Raw genomic sequence first — 16165 nt, 5'->3', positions numbered from 1 at the left:
CATATCCTTGAACTGTGTTTGTTTTCTTCATGGATCTGTATTCTAGGTACATATTTCTATGTACATACTTCTCTTTCCTAGCTGATTCCAGCTAATAAGCTGTCAATGTTTTGTAAACTTCTTTATTAGGCTCTGAGTACATGGCTTTATTTACTGCATTTCTCCCAGGTTTTGGTGAGTCGGAGAGAGTTCCCACAGGATTGCCAGTATTTCAGTGGGTCCTCTCAGTCTGCTTGAGACAAAGTTTTGTTCTTCAGATTCAGAGGAAGAACTTAACTTCTGGTCTTTCTTATTTCAACATGCTTTAACCAGATGACAGATTGACTTGAGTGCCTCTGCCCCTTTGTTGCAATGGTTCTGCTCCCAGAAAGTGATTATTCACTGAGGCAAGTTCTTGGACTCAATTAATTCACAATTTGCTGTATGCTGCTTTTGAGCAACTGCATTTCTCCCTGGTCCAAGAAAAATCGGTTTTCCAGAAGGTGATATTTTCTGATGGCAGACTGTTTTATGAAAATCCTTCTTGGGCATGTATTTAATGAGGGTTATATCTGACCCTATTCAGTAAAATAGGTTTCACAGAATACTTACTGTGTCTCTAAAGGGGATGATTTGTAAACATGAACAACAGCTTTGCTGTAGACATGTACAATAAAACACTAAAACATCTGTGGTGGATTGTGGCCTAAAAACATTCGTATGATTTTTTTTTTTTGCCATTTTTCAGTGAAGTGTTTTATTCTTTGCTAATGACATAATACATTTTAATATGGGCATCTGTCAGCAAGCAATGTATTAAGGTACTGGCAGAAATACCAATAATCCTTCATGGGACATTGCTTTGTTACCAGTCAGGTTGTAACCATTCCTGCATCTGAATGTTCAGATTACATGAAAATTCCGTGTTGCTAGTAAATAAATACTAAATTAAACGTGTAATAGCAAATGTGCATGCCATCCTATTCAGTTCAGACAGGATTGCTTGCATTTTTACTGTCACTTGATTAATTTGTGTTTTAGGTCTGGGGTTTCTAAAAACAGTGAATTAACTACTGCTTTCACAGACCTTCTAATCATAGTTTCCTCTTTTTAAGAGAAGACTGAGTGGTTTCTCAACTTAGAAATTTCTGGGCATCCAAATTTCCAGCAGGTCAAGAGAGGTGAACCTTCCCCTCAGCTCAGCGCTGGTGAGGCCACACATGGAATACTGCCTAGTTCTGAGTTACTCAGTACAAGAGAGACATGGACATACTGGAGAGGGTCCAGTGAAGGGCCTGAAGAAGAGAAAGCTCCAGGGGCACCTCACTGATGTATATTTTTGCAATGGGCACAAACAGAAACACAGAAGGTTTCCTCTGACCATTGGGAAACACTTTTCCACTGTGAGGGTGACCCAGCACTGGCACAGGTTGCCCAGGGAGATTGTGGAGTCTCCATCCATGGTTATACTCAAAAGCTGTCTGAACATGGTCCTGGGCAGCTGTCTCCAGGTGGCCTTGCTTGAACAGGGTGGTTAGACCAGATGACCTCCAGAGGTGCCTTCGGACCTCATCCATCATGTGATTACGAAATAATTCTGGGTTCCTAATAGCCTGAGATTTAAAGTGCTTTCATCCTCCTAGAGAGGATTGGAATATGTGATAGGAGTCTGTGATATCTATAGAGATGGATATTACATAGTACTGAAAAATACTGTAATTTGAAATTTGGTTCTACCTCTGTATCTGTCACATATATGCAAGATACACTGTGGACCTCTGCAAATGTTGCACTAAACACATTAGTATTTAATAAACTTTGATCTTATTGTCTGATCTGCACACCGATGCCACCTGAAATATGTTTTTTACAGTGACTTCTATAATGTGCTTACTCAATAGGTAAAACGCTCTAGGAGCAAAGGAGGACTAGCTGGGCCTGATGGGACAAAGTCAGTATTTGGACAGATGTGTGCTAAAATGAGTTCCTTCAGCCCTGACAGCCTTCTGCTTCCTCATCGTGTTTGGAAAGTCAAGTTTGTTGGTAAGCAGATTCTCCACCCCAACATGTTTCACACTTAACTTTACAATTTTCTTCAGATTTACTTTTTTGGAGTACCTGAAGGAAGGAAGGCATATAGAAAAACAATGTATGTGTGTAGGCAGAGGAAGGTGCTTAAAATGTCAGGTAGTAGAAAAGCCTTTTAAAATGAATTTTTAAAAAACCTCAAGATTAGTGGAAATGTGTCTGTCCTCAAATACCAGGGGCAACTCTTTTGCTTACAACAAACATTCTGCAAAACCTAAACCTGTTTTTCAGCTGTCCAGACTGGTGAGTAATCCTGGCTAGCTGGTTTTACTGATAGGACTATTTTTACAATTCATGTATTACTTTGAGCTTTTTGATGAAAAATATCTTGGATTGAAGAGCCATTCTATCTACTGCATTCAAGCTATAAAAAAATGTGTCTACTTTAAAATGTCACTTAGGAATCACAGTGCTTTGACTTTCTGCCTCTATTGTATTTTGATTGGTGTATACCACAAAAATGTTAGTTATACTCTGGCAAAATACCATTTTTGACACTGTGATATGTTCTGTCATCTTCTGAATAATACAGTTTACAATGAACTGGTTAAATATAAAGCAAAACATGAAGGGTTTTCATATGACAGATCTGACAGCGTAGCTTTTAGTAAACTGCTGTTTACTATGTCATCCCTATGGAAGGAAATACAGTTTATTTCAATACTTCATTTATTTTTGGCAGAGCATTTAACTTGGAGCCTTTTTTTTCTTCTTCAAGGTGAATCTGTGGATGATTGCGGTGGAGGTTATAGTGAATCAATAGCAGAAATGTGTGAGGAGCTTCAGAATGGGCTGACCCCTCTGTTAATTGTGACACCAAATGGACGAGATGAATCTGGAGCAAACAGAGATTGTTTCCTATTAAATCCTGCTGCCAAGTCACTCTTGCATATGAACATGTTTCGTTTTCTTGGTAATTTCTCAGCAGCATTTTGACATTCTACTTTTGTTACACGATCAGAATATTTGGAATGTAACAAAAAGAAATTTAAAAATATTATGTTTAAACTTACAGGTGTACTTTTGGGCATCGCTATCCGGACTGGCAGCCCTCTGAGCCTCAACCTGGCTGAGCCAGTATGGAAACAGCTTGCAGGAATGAATTTAACAATTGCTGATCTCAGTGAGGTAGGCACGAAGTTTCTGAGTAGGATGTAACTTAGAGAAGACACAAGAGTATAGCATAACCTTTTCTGCAGTGATTGGCTTCCCTGGTTTCTATATACTTGTATTTTGACTGTCCTCTTCCATTTTGAGCTTGTGTATAAGGACGACTTCTAGTGCCTGTTAAAACCGTAAATTTAAGTCATTCAAAAGTAGTTAAATAAGCTTTTTTGAATTCTAGAGCATTCTCAAACCTTCCCATGGGTTAGACTAGACAAATGTTTGTGGTTGAACTCCTACTTTCCAGGAGACCTTTTTGTAGCTGTTACTGCGTGTTGTGCCAAGATGCAGTAACTGATGGGGTGCACACACCTACACTGTTTTGAAGGAAAAGAAAATGAGTTCAAACTACTACTGAAAATAGTTTGTGCCCACATACTGAACACCGCAGTTTTCTTTTTACTGAGCTCAGTAAATGTGGAGGAAGAGGTTTTCATTACAGAGAAGAGCTTCTTCTCACATACTATCATGTAGAAATGTAGTTACTGTAAGGACATTGAGTTATTTTCTTGTCAGTAAGGGGGTTCCTTTTGTACTGAAACCAGCACTAGACTTTGTAGACGTTATTATGTTTTTAAGCTCTAAATCCATTTTCTTATATAATACAGTTTCTTGCAACTGCTCCCGATAAGGATTGAGATCTAGAACACATTCACCCTCTCACATCCCAGCGTAATGAAATTTTGTGTAGAATACTAAGATATCTTATGGCTTTGAAATTCAGTTGGGTGGATTATAGTCAGACATCTGACAGTGCTTTTGGTAGATGACACATGATGCACTGCTTTTGGAATGCAAGAGACGCTGTTGTATAGTGCTAGTAAACTGACTTTACCTCGGGCTTGTTTTCAAAAGGTTGATAAAGATTTTATTCCTGGGCTTATGTACATTCGAGACAATGAAGCTACTTCAGAAGAGTTTGAAGCTATGAGCCTCCCATTCACGGTGCCTAATGCAAGTGGTCAGGATATTCAGTTGAGTTCCAAGTACACCCATATTACACTGGATAATAGAGCTGAATACGTGAGGATGGCAATAAACTACAGGTTTGTTGAATAAGTCATTCAAATTACTGACACAAATAAGCATTTTCTTTTACAAATATGTAAAAGGTTTTAAACAACGTACTACCTCAATCTCCTATGTGAAAGTATTTTAAAATTTTCATGTGATTACAGTGTTGGTTTTCTGATTGCTTTCTCTCCAAAGAGAAAAGATTAAACTTAATTTTCAGGAAACAAACTAGCAGGTATGGCTCTAGATTTTAATAGCTGTCCTGACAGAGCAGTTTTGGCAGCCAGTTTAACAGGTGGAGAAATGCCCTGTCTGTGTAGTTCTTCCTATGTGATACAGAAGTAAGCTTGATCATTTAGTTCTTTGTGGAGAGACCTTAGATGTATTATAGTACTACTGCTCCCACAGTTGTCCATGTCAGCAGTCGCAATCAAGAGCAGTCCCAGACGAATTCTTATTATATTCTGTCCTGGTTTCGGCTGGGATAGAGCTAGAGTTGGAACACACAAACCAAAGTGTTCGTTGCCTGAACACAATAAAATAGGTCTGATACCTGTGTGCAGGCAAGCAAATTCACCCACAGGTGCCCAAAGCTGAACATTGCACTGAAATCAAGGGGAAATACTTGTTCAGTATTTGAGAAGACACGCCTTTGGTTGCTTAAATACCTAGGTAACTAATCTAGACACATATATCTCAGAAGGAACCATGTGTTACATGAAGCAGTGAGCCTAGTGCCTCTTGAACTATAGAAATTTAGATAATTTGGACAAGAAAGTGATTCATAGTTGTTTTATTCTTTCTGCCATGGATAAATGTTTTAGAGGGTGCTTGGGCAAGACTGTATCATATACACTATATACTTGCGTCTTAGTTTGTAGTTATAGTGTCTGCCAACAACTACTTGAATTATAGTCAGTGGTGGTGGTTTGGTTTTTCTGGGTATTTTGTTTGTTTTGTATAAATGGTTATGAACCCATACTTAAACCTATTTTTGACAGTAAAAATTTCGTATGAAATGGATAAATGGTATGTCTATATAAAATGTTACATTCCTTTGAAGAAATTGTTTTGTTCCCTCACCAGTTCTGGCCATCCTCAAAGGACATGAGCAATTCTAAAGCATTTTACAGTTAAAAGTGCTTTGGGAGAAACATTTAAATGGTTAGATTAGGAATCAAGTTTTTTTTAGTTATAGGAAGCCCTTGAGATAAAAATTAGCACCTGAAGAGAATACATGTGAAAAAGTGGATGCATAAGACTAAGTTTGTCCTGACATCTTTGTTTATTTTGGCGGTGACTAGCCTGAGGACAGGACTTGTCAATTATAACGAATCTTCGCTCTGGAGAGCTTTGTAAAACATCTCAGAAATTATTTGATAGGGAAGAAGATGCAGAACACAAATCAGGGGTGGCAGCAGAAGCAGCAAAGTGTTAGACTTAACTGTGTCTGTCTTGAAATACAGTAACTCCTGTCCTCAGATACCATGTTTTATCTCAGACCCAACCCTCCCCCCCTTTTTTTTTTTACCATAATGTCTGTCTAGTGTTGTGAACGTTTGAGGGCAGAGTTTCAAAGCACAGACATTTCTTTCCCAGGGGCACGTTGTTTCCAAATGGGGTATTGGTTTGGTCTTGCCAGGCACAGCACAGCAATAATACTAGAAATAAAATATCCTAAACATTGAGAGGCATCTCTCCCTACTGAGCTGGCTGTGCAATTGCTGTAGAAACTGGTATAAGTCAAGTATCTTGTGTGATAAATTTTTATTAATGTTCCTTGGCACATAGCTGGGGACTTCAGGAGAATTGCTTAGAGTTTCCGTGATATTACAGTAATTGCTAGAAATAATTGCTAGAAACGGCCTTCATAGAAACTCTGAAAATTTGTCTCTGCAGACTTCATGAATTTGATGAACAAGTTGCAGCAGTTCGTGAGGGGATGGCGCGTGTTGTTCCAGTCCCTCTGCTTTCGCTCTTTACAGGATATGAACTGGAAACTATGGTATCAATTTCTGTTTTGCTACCTCTGTCAGACTGACTTGGAGTGAGATTCTGCACTTACATCTTATAACACAAAACTCACGTTAAATACTATTTACAGTGCTAGCTCTGTGATCGCAAACGTTTTGTCCAAAGAAAGACTAGCAAATGTTTAATTGCCCCTTTGGTGTTAATAAGGTTATTTTGATATAGCTGAGCAATGATGTAATTAATTATTTCTGGATGAAACAAACAAAGCCAAAAAAACTCCTACAAAACAGGGACATAGGAGGTGAATTGGAGATAATCTTCCCGAGTAAAAAGTTTAGTTTTGTGTTATTCAGAAACGTGAAAGAAGGTTCATTATTGTTCCCCGATGGGAAGACGTATATTTAGTATTATTGTAATAGAAGACTATCCACAGCACTTGAAATACTTGTATGTTCATTTTGTCAGTGTAAAAGCTCATTAAATATTTTATGAGAATGGAGGGAACAGATCACCTGTAATTGACTTGATCAGACTTCTGTAGCCTATCACTGTGTTTTATTTTTCAGGTGTGTGGAAGCCCAGATATTCCACTTCACCTTCTGAAATCTGTAGCAACTTACAAAGGCATTGAGCCAACTGCTTCATTGATCCAGTGGTTCTGGGAAGTGATGGAGTCCTTCTCCAACACAGAGCGGTCGCTCTTCCTGCGGTTTGTGTGGGGCAGAACGAGGCTGCCCAGGACGATTGCAGACTTCAGAGGGAGGGACTTTGTTATTCAGGTGAGGGCTGTGGCATTCTTATTTTAGAAATCTGGTAGTGGAGAAGTAGTAGCATGATATAACAAGAGAACAGCTGATTTCATTAGACTGTTTGTGCAACATTACATTGTAGATTCAACAGCGCAACAGAGACCGTTAATGTGTTTAAATATTTTTCTCTCTTGATTTGGGCGAGTGGATATTCATTTCATTTCCCAGCCATTTGCTTCTCTGGATTTTGGTTGTTTTATACTGTCAGTCATCAACTGTTTTTGCTGGTATTTGTTAAGCATTTTGCTCAGTAATCATTTCAGCTAAATTAAAAAAAACCCACAATCTTCAAATCATATGTTGATATTTGCTGAAGTAACACGATGGTTTTTTAGATTGTTCCCAACCCAATTTGTAGTCAAAGAAGTTCACATATGTCTGTTTTTATCTATTTACTTAGTGTAGGGAAAATGCATTTGGTCTTTCCCTTGTGCTTTTAAAAAACTTCAACATTGGAATGACAAATCTAGCATGCTGTTAAAAAAATGTCTCAAGTATTATTCTGATATTTATTCGTAGTTTGGACAGTGAATGAAAAATATGATGCTTTTTGCTTTCAACAGGTATTGGATAAATACAATCCTCCAGACCACTTCCTTCCTGAGTCATACACTTGCTTCTTTCTCCTGAAGCTGCCCCGGTATTCCTGTAAGCAAGTGCTAGAGGAAAAACTGAAGTACGCCATTCACTTCTGCAAGTCTATAGACACTGACGATTATGCCCGGATAGCGCTGACAGGGGAGCCAGCGGCTGATGACAGCAGTGATGATTCTGATAATGAAGATGCAGATTCTTTTGCTTCAGATTCTACGCAGGACTACTTAACAGGACATTAAAAAACCAATAGAAGGGATGGTTGTCACAAGCACTGAGGCAAAAAGCCAAAATGACAATGAAGCCAAGGACAGTTTAGGTTTCAGAATACAGAGAATATAGAGGATGGTAATCTCCTCAACATGGGGAAAGCGTGTTTGATACTCACAGTAGGAATTAAGGGTTACAGCTTAAACCATCGTCTTAGAATAAATGGCACAGTGTATGGGCATTTAACATTTATTTTAAGAGCTGAAAGTGGCCCCCCATAATGCTGCACTACATTTAGAACCTTTGTGTTTACTGAAGTGTTGTAAATGTTTATATAAATATGGTAGTGCAGCATCCAGAAGGCAGTAAAACCTTTTAAATTGTGGGTGCAATAGATTTTTTTTCATATTAAGTGTTGTGTTCTGTGCATCTTCTTGATTGTATATTGGAAATACTGTGCAACCACTGAATAGTATTATAAATATTTCAATTAACTTTACTAGAAGTTTGTTAAAAATTTTTGAACATTGAATTAACATTATTCCTTGAAATTCTTCTATAGATAATAAAAATGGCCAATAGTTTCACCTCCACCCCTGGTTTGTATATTTTAGCTTCTGCATTATTTATCTCAAATTTGATACCTTTCTGTGAACAGCATCATAATTCTTATCATGGAAAGTGTACTGTATATAATTTGTGCCATGTAAATGCAAAAGTTATAATTTCCCTCTGAATAAAAGTTCTACCACAGAAAAAAAGAATGTAGTTTTTAGTGGTAATGCAGTTGTTATATGGGATGAACGTTGCAATGGCTCTACTGAGAAATGTTTCTGCAATTTTCACGTCTTGACCAAATGTTGCTTTTGCTGCTCCACCAATATGTAGCTATGGTAAGTGTGTCGCCATAGGCAGAACATGAGCTGTAGTAAACTTGGAGCTAGTCTACACAACATGTGAATGGTGGCGATTAGGTACACCTTTTTTATGCAGTTGTTCCTAATGTTACTATTGTCAGTAATGGTAAATTTGTTCTTGGATACCTGGGAAAAAAATTGCTTTTGAGGGACAGATGTCTTCAGCTACCTGAATGTGAGTAGAAGAATGTGATGACACCCGTACAACATATTGTCTCTGAGAAAAATAGATAATTTTACAAGGCTTCATCATGGAACTGTGTGTCCAGAGTAGCCTGTTTGAATAACTCATTGAGATGAGTGCCATTCAGGCAGATGTTATGTGTCAACCACGCAGTGTATGCATTAGTTTTTCAAAGTAGGAAAATAAGATCTGGTTGTGCCAAGGCACTAATATTTCATTTTAAAATCCAGTAGAAGGTGATGTCATACCATTTCTTCACTAATCATTAGCTGAGGTGTATGTGAATATTTACAACTCAGAGTTGATTCATGTTTTTCAGTATGTGCATTTGACTTCTGTTCTAACTTCTGTAAATTTAAATATGATCTGTGGTCTTGAAATCAGTTTTCCCGAAACCTACTTGGTATTTCAAAGTACTGGTGAAAGTACCTGTTTGTTGTTAACATGTCAGAGTTTTGAAATTCATGAGCTTTAGAGGCCTCTATTTCATGCAGGAGATCTCTTGCAGTAAATGTTCCTGTCCTGGTCCTCTGTCTCACTGGAGACTCCAGAATTCAGACCTCTCCTCTGTCCTTCACATTTTCTCTGTCTGCTGATGAAAACCACTGAGGTTCTATTGAGTCTAAAGAAGATGCAAGACCCAAACTTCTTAATCAACCTCTTTTATCTTTGCCAGTAAATTGAGTGTCTGCCAAGGTAGAGAGTGGAGAATCTAGTACGGAAGTGTTGATGTGGTTGTCTGCTGTCCTTCGCCATGGTAACATCAGAGCCCTGTAGGCAACCAGCTTGATCAAAGAGATTCTGTGGTCATCTTTTTCAGGAGATGTCATGGGTGAGTCATGCCCAAATGCCACCAGCACAAAGACTGAGACCAAGTTCCATAGCTGTTCTTGAATTCCAAACCCCATATGAACTACTGTAATATGGATAAGTTTATAACTTGCTTTGGAATTTAAAAAAGTTTTTATTCTGAGAAAAGCAAAAAGGAAATGCTCTTTTTGTAAGGAAGCAGTTTGCTTTGTTAATAAGTGAACGGTGTAGGAGATGGTTTTTAAGCCGCCTCCTTTACTTTCCCATAGTAGCAGAGAAGCATCAGATGCCCTTTCACGGTGTGAAATGTGTTGTCACTTATGGCCTGACTTAACAGCATTTCTGAGTAGCCAGTTGTAATTCTTGAAAAGCCATTGTTTCAAGTGGTCAAAAAATGGCATTTGCTCTTAATTGGCTTTTAGATACAAATTTTCAGTCGGAGAAGGAAAAGGACTCAACCTTGCAAATGGGGAACAGATTTCTAGTGCTCCATTCCCTTCTTCACGTTACTTCCCTGTAAAACTGAAGTGATGGTTTGATTTATTATAAAGCTTTACTGTCATGAAAATGCAGAAGACTGAGAGAAAAAAATCCCTTCCCATGCTCAGAATTGATCTTTGTTGCCTTTTAGTTTGAAGAAAATGTACAGATATGTAGTTTCCTGTAGATGTTGCCAGATGAATCTTGGCAGTTAAAAATTATGGTGTTGACTAAAACATGCCAGTGTGGTTCTTCTACTCAGCTTGGGTCCAAGGATGTGAGATGGTGTAAGAGTTATTCTGTTGTGGAGTCATGTCCTTACCATAAGTGAAAACTGCAGCAAAGGAACACAACTGTGAATGTGACACACAAACTACTTATGAATTTATGCTCCTAGTGCCTGGAAAAGATTCTGCTGATTAGTGTGTTTGTCCCACATGTGAATGTTGAGGGTGTGTCTGCAAGGCACCATTCTTCAGCTTTGCATTTAGTCATCTGACGGCCAGCCAGCGGGATTGTGCCAAGGTCTCACAGAAACACAGAGTAGAATTATCACAGAAGCACAGAGTAGAATTATCACAGAATGTCAGGGATTGGAAGGGACCTCGAAAGATCATCCAGTCCAATTCCCCTGCTGGAGCAGGAACACCTAGATGAGGTTACACAGGAAGGCGTCTAGTTGTTGACTCAGTTGTTTCCTGACTGGTCATCCTTCATCTCCAGCAGGGCTGGGGGCAGTGCACTGGCATCATGACCGAAAAAAGATGTTTGGCAGAAGCATTTTGAGAAGTCTGTTTGGAGGATGTGGAGGAGATTATGCACACAATATAATACCAAATCATCCAGTATGGTCCAAAGGTCTCTTTTGTAAATATGTCAGCACTGAGTGAAAAGAAAATAAATTCTCACTGAGCACTTGTGCATACTTGCTACTAATGATAAGGCTTAAAAGGAATGGGGTACAGCACCTCTAAGATAGAAGCCCAAGATGAGGCTGCACCGTATTCACTGTGATGAGTGCCAACGTGATTCTGTGTTGGTGGCTGGTGAAGCTTGTCATCCTGGTTAGCAGCAGCTCATATGAAAAGAAAATGCAAAGAAGTATAAAATCAAAATCCACAAAAATAGGTACTTGCAGCCATGGGAGGCTGCTCTCCTGTCTCACTCCTTATGAAGAGTTTGACCTGTGGCCAAGATGTGACAGTTCATGCTGCTTCTAAAACCAGCATGCCATTGCAAAGGTCCGAAAGGGGGGAAATTAAAGAATGGCCAAGTAGATGAAGCTGTGATTTGTTTTCCTAGAAGACAGACTCCTGAATAAATCCTTCTGTGTAAAGTATTTCACCACTATTTTGAAGAAAAGATGCTCTCCAGCTTCAGAAATTATCTGTTTTGAGCAAGGTCTCTCCATAATTTCAAAGTGATAATTTTTCTAAAGTTTGTTCTGATATGCTTGATATTTGTGGCGTGAACATGAGATTTGTCAACCTCAAATTATGAAGCCATCCTAATAGTTCGATTTAGTAGTTGACAGATGAGGCATGCTTGCTTTATTATGGCTTTTGATACTCTCCATTCCTTTGTAATGTTCTTCAAAAGTAAACTAAGACCACCTCTTAAAGGAGATGGAGGTAAAGCTGCATGCAAAGCAAAATTGGAAAACAATTTTGACTAGGACTCATGCATGTGTCCTTCCTGGTTCTCCTGCTTCTCAAGTTTTTCATCAGTTTCATCACATAGACTTAGAAGCATCCCTAAAAATAAACTAGAGAGCAGGGTCCATGTCCAAACTGAAGCTGATAGAAGGGCTGACCTGAGAAATACAAAAGTCCTTTGTGATTGATTATGGTTATGAAGTTCTGTGCTTAGAAGAAAGGAATCAAATGCATGAAGTACCTGCATTGGGAGGCCAAGTGGGATTGGGGCTGGCCTGGGTTGCTTTTCCTCAGTGCTCCTGCAGAGGATGGGGGATTCCTGAGAGAGAAGTGGCTGTGCAAAACTACGGAAGGTAATGGACTTTTTATAGTGCAAATCGGGCACATTCCTGTGATCCTGGGGGCTGCTGTTTCCTGGCAGGTCACTGACCAGGCTTCAGATTGGGATGCTCATGATGAGTTACCCATGTGAGGTAGAGCCCAGCTGCCTTTGCAATTTCTTATTTTGGAACAATGGAAGCCTTTTGAGTTGCAGATGTGGATCTGCTGTACAATGAGTCACCAACGCTAATAGGAGATATTGGGGATTGAGCCTGGTGGTACCCAGGGAACAGTCATGTTGGCTCTGTCACTGCAATAAAATGACTTAAATTAGTAGCGCAGACTTGTGTGATGGTCCATACGGCACGTACTAGAGAAGGAAAATAGAGCGTACAGCGGCTGGTGCAGTCTAGGAGCCAGCTATCTGGGAGCATGTTGGTCCTGTTGGGACCTTGGCAGAGTGACAGAAATTTGGTGAGATGTTTTATGGCTGTTGCAGTATTTGGGGCTATTAGAGTGTGGCTGCCTCCTCCAGCCTGGTACCCCTCCTGCACAGCTCCTGGAGCCCACCCTGGGGTCTCTGCCCAGGCTGAGCGATGTCGCTGCTGATTTCCCCTTTCCAGGTTCGGCCAGTGTCCCACACTCAGATACAGAAGACACAGACATGGCTGGTCACAGACACACCATTCCCACCCCAGTGGGCAGGGCTTAAAGACCCCCACCCACTCCAGCAGCTGATGCCAAGACCCCACTTGCACCAGTAGCTGGCACAGTTTTCACTCACAACCACACGGGTCCCACCAGTAGCCAACGCTTGGTCCTTCCAGCACACATACACATGAGAGTGCAATCGTGCAGCGATAGTTAATAAAAGATTTAATAAGTTGTAAGAAGACTGAACAGGCGGTGGTGACCAGGTGGTGGGCTCAGCCAGACAAAGCCAGACTGGCCCTGTTTAGTGTGCGACTGGCCCCTTTTATAACCTTTTCTGTCTGTCCCTCCCTGCTCCCCTTCCCTCCAACAGCAGGCGCAGTCCCAGCCACTCCCTCCAGCATCCTGGACCCTCTGGGTTGCATCCCTATGCATTGCAAAGTCCCAGTTTGCCTGTGGGTTCTTGCTAGCCCACCAGTTGCTGTGACTGGCCAGCTTTGCTTTTGGTTATTGTGTTTGTTAATGCTAATTGTTCAGGTTTCAGGGCTCTGCATGTTTGTCTCCCTCCCTTTCCTCATCCTCCTGACGGATAAAACAAGCATTCCCACGCTCCACACATCCTTACCAATTACTGTGACTGACGTGGTTTGTTCTCATCCTCATCTCCCTCATCATGTGTCAGTCAGGTTTGTCTCTCTCTTCTCTTTGTTCTTGTTTGTGGCTCCTTTGACCAGATATGCTCAAAGGAGCAGACACTCTCCTCCCACATTCCCTTGCAATTATGATCAGACATGATTTGTTAGCTGACTGTGTGGCTGAGGAATTAGCTGCACGGTACCCTACCTGGAGGTGATCACTGAGGCAGGGAGATGTGGGCATCTGAATTGATGGCAAGCATATGAAGAAGCAGCTTTCTACTCAGCAAGATGAAATGTTCACTTCAAGAACAGTTTTACAGTGTTGGTGTGTGTCTGACAAGAACTGTGTAAACACCTGTATGACATAGAGAGAGGCACAGATGTGGCCAGCGGGTTGGACATATGTTTGGAGAGGTATTGGCCTGCAGGAAGGAGGCTAATGAGTTGGCTCTCATGTAATAAGACAAAGGCCCTTCCTGCAGAGGTGAAAGCTGTGAGGACAGGCTGCAGGACCTCCAGCCATAGCTGAGGGTAGGCCCATACCGACAGCATTTGTGTGAGGTCTGACAGACTTGGAGCTTTTTCTCTGCCTGTAGGTGTAGTGCACAAAATTTTCTGTATTGGGACTGGGCTCTACTGGCAATTCATATGTGGTTACTGGATCCTGGCTTTTCTAGGTACGTGATGCATGTAAATGAAGCTGTGGCCTGCAGCTTCATGAAGAAGCCAAGAGTGTATGTAATTGTCTGCAGCAGGGCCAAACAACACAGTAAGAATTTCTTGATGAGGCAATGCTAGTGGGCAAAAGGATGTGAGGACCACAGACCAAACAATTCAGCAATGACAAGTCGTTACAAAAGGAACAAGTGTCATTCCAGGGGAGCTTTGTTGGCATTCAGAGGCAGAAAGTCCATTTTAACCTGACAGTGAATAAAGCCTTGACTGGAGTACTCCCTAAAACACAGGCATCCTCCCTGGAGAAAGTACAAAGGGAAGCACATCTCTGGCAGTACTAGAAAACAGACATGAAGGAGAGGTTGTGAATGTCTGATGCAGAAAAGCTAGATAAAAACACTATCGTAAATCTGTCACTGTGTAAAACATTGGGATTAAAAAAAACCACAACAAACAGAAATGACCAGTTGTCCACAGTTCTCCAAAGCAGGCCGAGAAGAGTTTCCTTACAGCAGAGATACGACACCCCATCCCACGCCTCACACTTTCTAACCTGAGAGACACTTAAGCACTCGAATGCCCAGCCTAGGCAGATCATGAATTTTGATAAATAAGAGTTTTTAAAACCTTGTTAGACATCTCTTGGTGATGACCTGACAACGCTTGATCTACCCGCAGTCATGCAACTCCCAAACTGATTTCTTGATTTGTCTCAGCTTATTTATTATTCCTGCAATGGTTTATTCATAGAATCAAAGAATCGTTTTGGTTGGAAGAGACTCTCAAGATCATTGAGTCCAGCAATTACCCTAACACTGTCAAGTCCACCTCTAAACTGTGTTCCTAAAAACCTCATCTATGCATCTTTTAAACACCTCCAGGGATGGTGACTCACCCATGTCCCTGGGCAGCCTGTTCCAATGACTGACAAACCTTTCTGTGAATAGTTTTTTTCCTTATTTCCTATCTAAACCTTCCCTGGTACAAGCTGAGGCTGTTTCTTTTTGTCCTATCTCTTGCTTCTTGGGAGAAGAGACCAACACCCTCCATGCTACAACCTCCTTTCAGGTAGTTGTAGAGAGCAAAAAGATCATTACTAGTTTCTCTAAAAATGAATTTCTAGGAAGTACAACACACTCTGCGATGGTGCCCTGTCCATTATGTTCTAACCAAGATGCCTTGAGATATCCAGACTTACTGTAGACAAGATCCTTGAAAACTGTATCGGTTACTAAGAGTGAAGACACTGAAGCTGCCTGCTTTTCCAGCACAGACCTGTGCTGGTTTGACAGGATCCTTTCTTTTTCAGCAACAGCTTCCTTAATGAGACAGCAGCTCTACATATACAGCTCTTCTGACCCCATCAGGGCTTGCTTATCATTTAGGATAGAGGCAGTGTGTTGTTCTGAGCTGCCAGAGTTCCCCTGTGCTTTCCTGCAGCTTCAGCCAGAGCCGCACATCTGCAGGGAGCAAATGCCACCACTCTGGCTGAGCCTCGTGTGGTGGGATGAGCAATCTCCTCCACCCCACGTGAGCCAAGCTCTCATAGCACCCCAGTGTAGTGGTGTTTCTGTTTTATGGCCAGGAGCGACTTCCTCCTCAGCTCCCGTTCAAAAGCTGTTGGTGGCTGTTTATCAGTGTGATCATTTCCTTTCTCTGGTTTATTATGTGGTTCCACAACCAATTGCACTGGGCCAGTAAGATGGGTATGAGGCACAACAAGCACTGCTAAGCCAGCCCTGCCCTTGAGTCCTTCTTATTGTTCCTCTTTAGCAGTTGCACGACACTGCGAATATCTGGAGGCCTTTCAACTTGATCCCGTTTGCAGGCTCAATGTTTGCATCCTAACTGGCTCTTTTGCTGGGATGACCTGGCATGGTCAGGTCAGGGGCCTGGAAGTAACACTACAAGGCTTCTGTTGTCAGACAAAAAGTTCCATGGCCCCGTGGCATGGGTAACTAAATGTTGTGTAGACTCATTAAACTAGTTCAAACTTGGTCAA

General features: G+C 40.9%; 1 protein-coding gene across 4 annotated transcripts in view; it reads left to right on the top strand.

The window, feature by feature from the left end:
* Positions 1-8596, top strand: part of HERC2 (HECT and RLD domain containing E3 ubiquitin protein ligase 2) — a 114938-nt gene extending 106342 nt beyond the window's left edge. For all 4 annotated transcript variants that reach the window (XM_082053874.1, XM_082053875.1, XM_082053873.1 and 1 more), the window contains 7 exons: positions 1881-2022; positions 2786-2980; positions 3083-3195; positions 4087-4277; positions 6145-6250; positions 6786-6998; positions 7592-8596. In XM_082053874.1, coding sequence (XP_081910000.1) covers positions 1881-2022; positions 2786-2980; positions 3083-3195; positions 4087-4277; positions 6145-6250; positions 6786-6998; positions 7592-7864 — 1233 coding nt within the window. In that variant the 3' untranslated portion in view covers positions 7865-8596. The remainder of the gene's footprint in view (positions 1-1880; positions 2023-2785; positions 2981-3082; positions 3196-4086; positions 4278-6144; positions 6251-6785; positions 6999-7591) is intronic.
* The last annotated feature ends 7569 nt before the right edge of the window (positions 8597-16165 follow it).

This window comes from Streptopelia decaocto (assembly GCF_964273445.1).
Source record: "Streptopelia decaocto genome assembly, chromosome: 1".
NCBI classification, from domain to species: domain Eukaryota; kingdom Metazoa; phylum Chordata; class Aves; order Columbiformes; family Columbidae; genus Streptopelia; species Streptopelia decaocto.
This window is presented reverse-complemented; position numbering and strand designations above follow the sequence as displayed.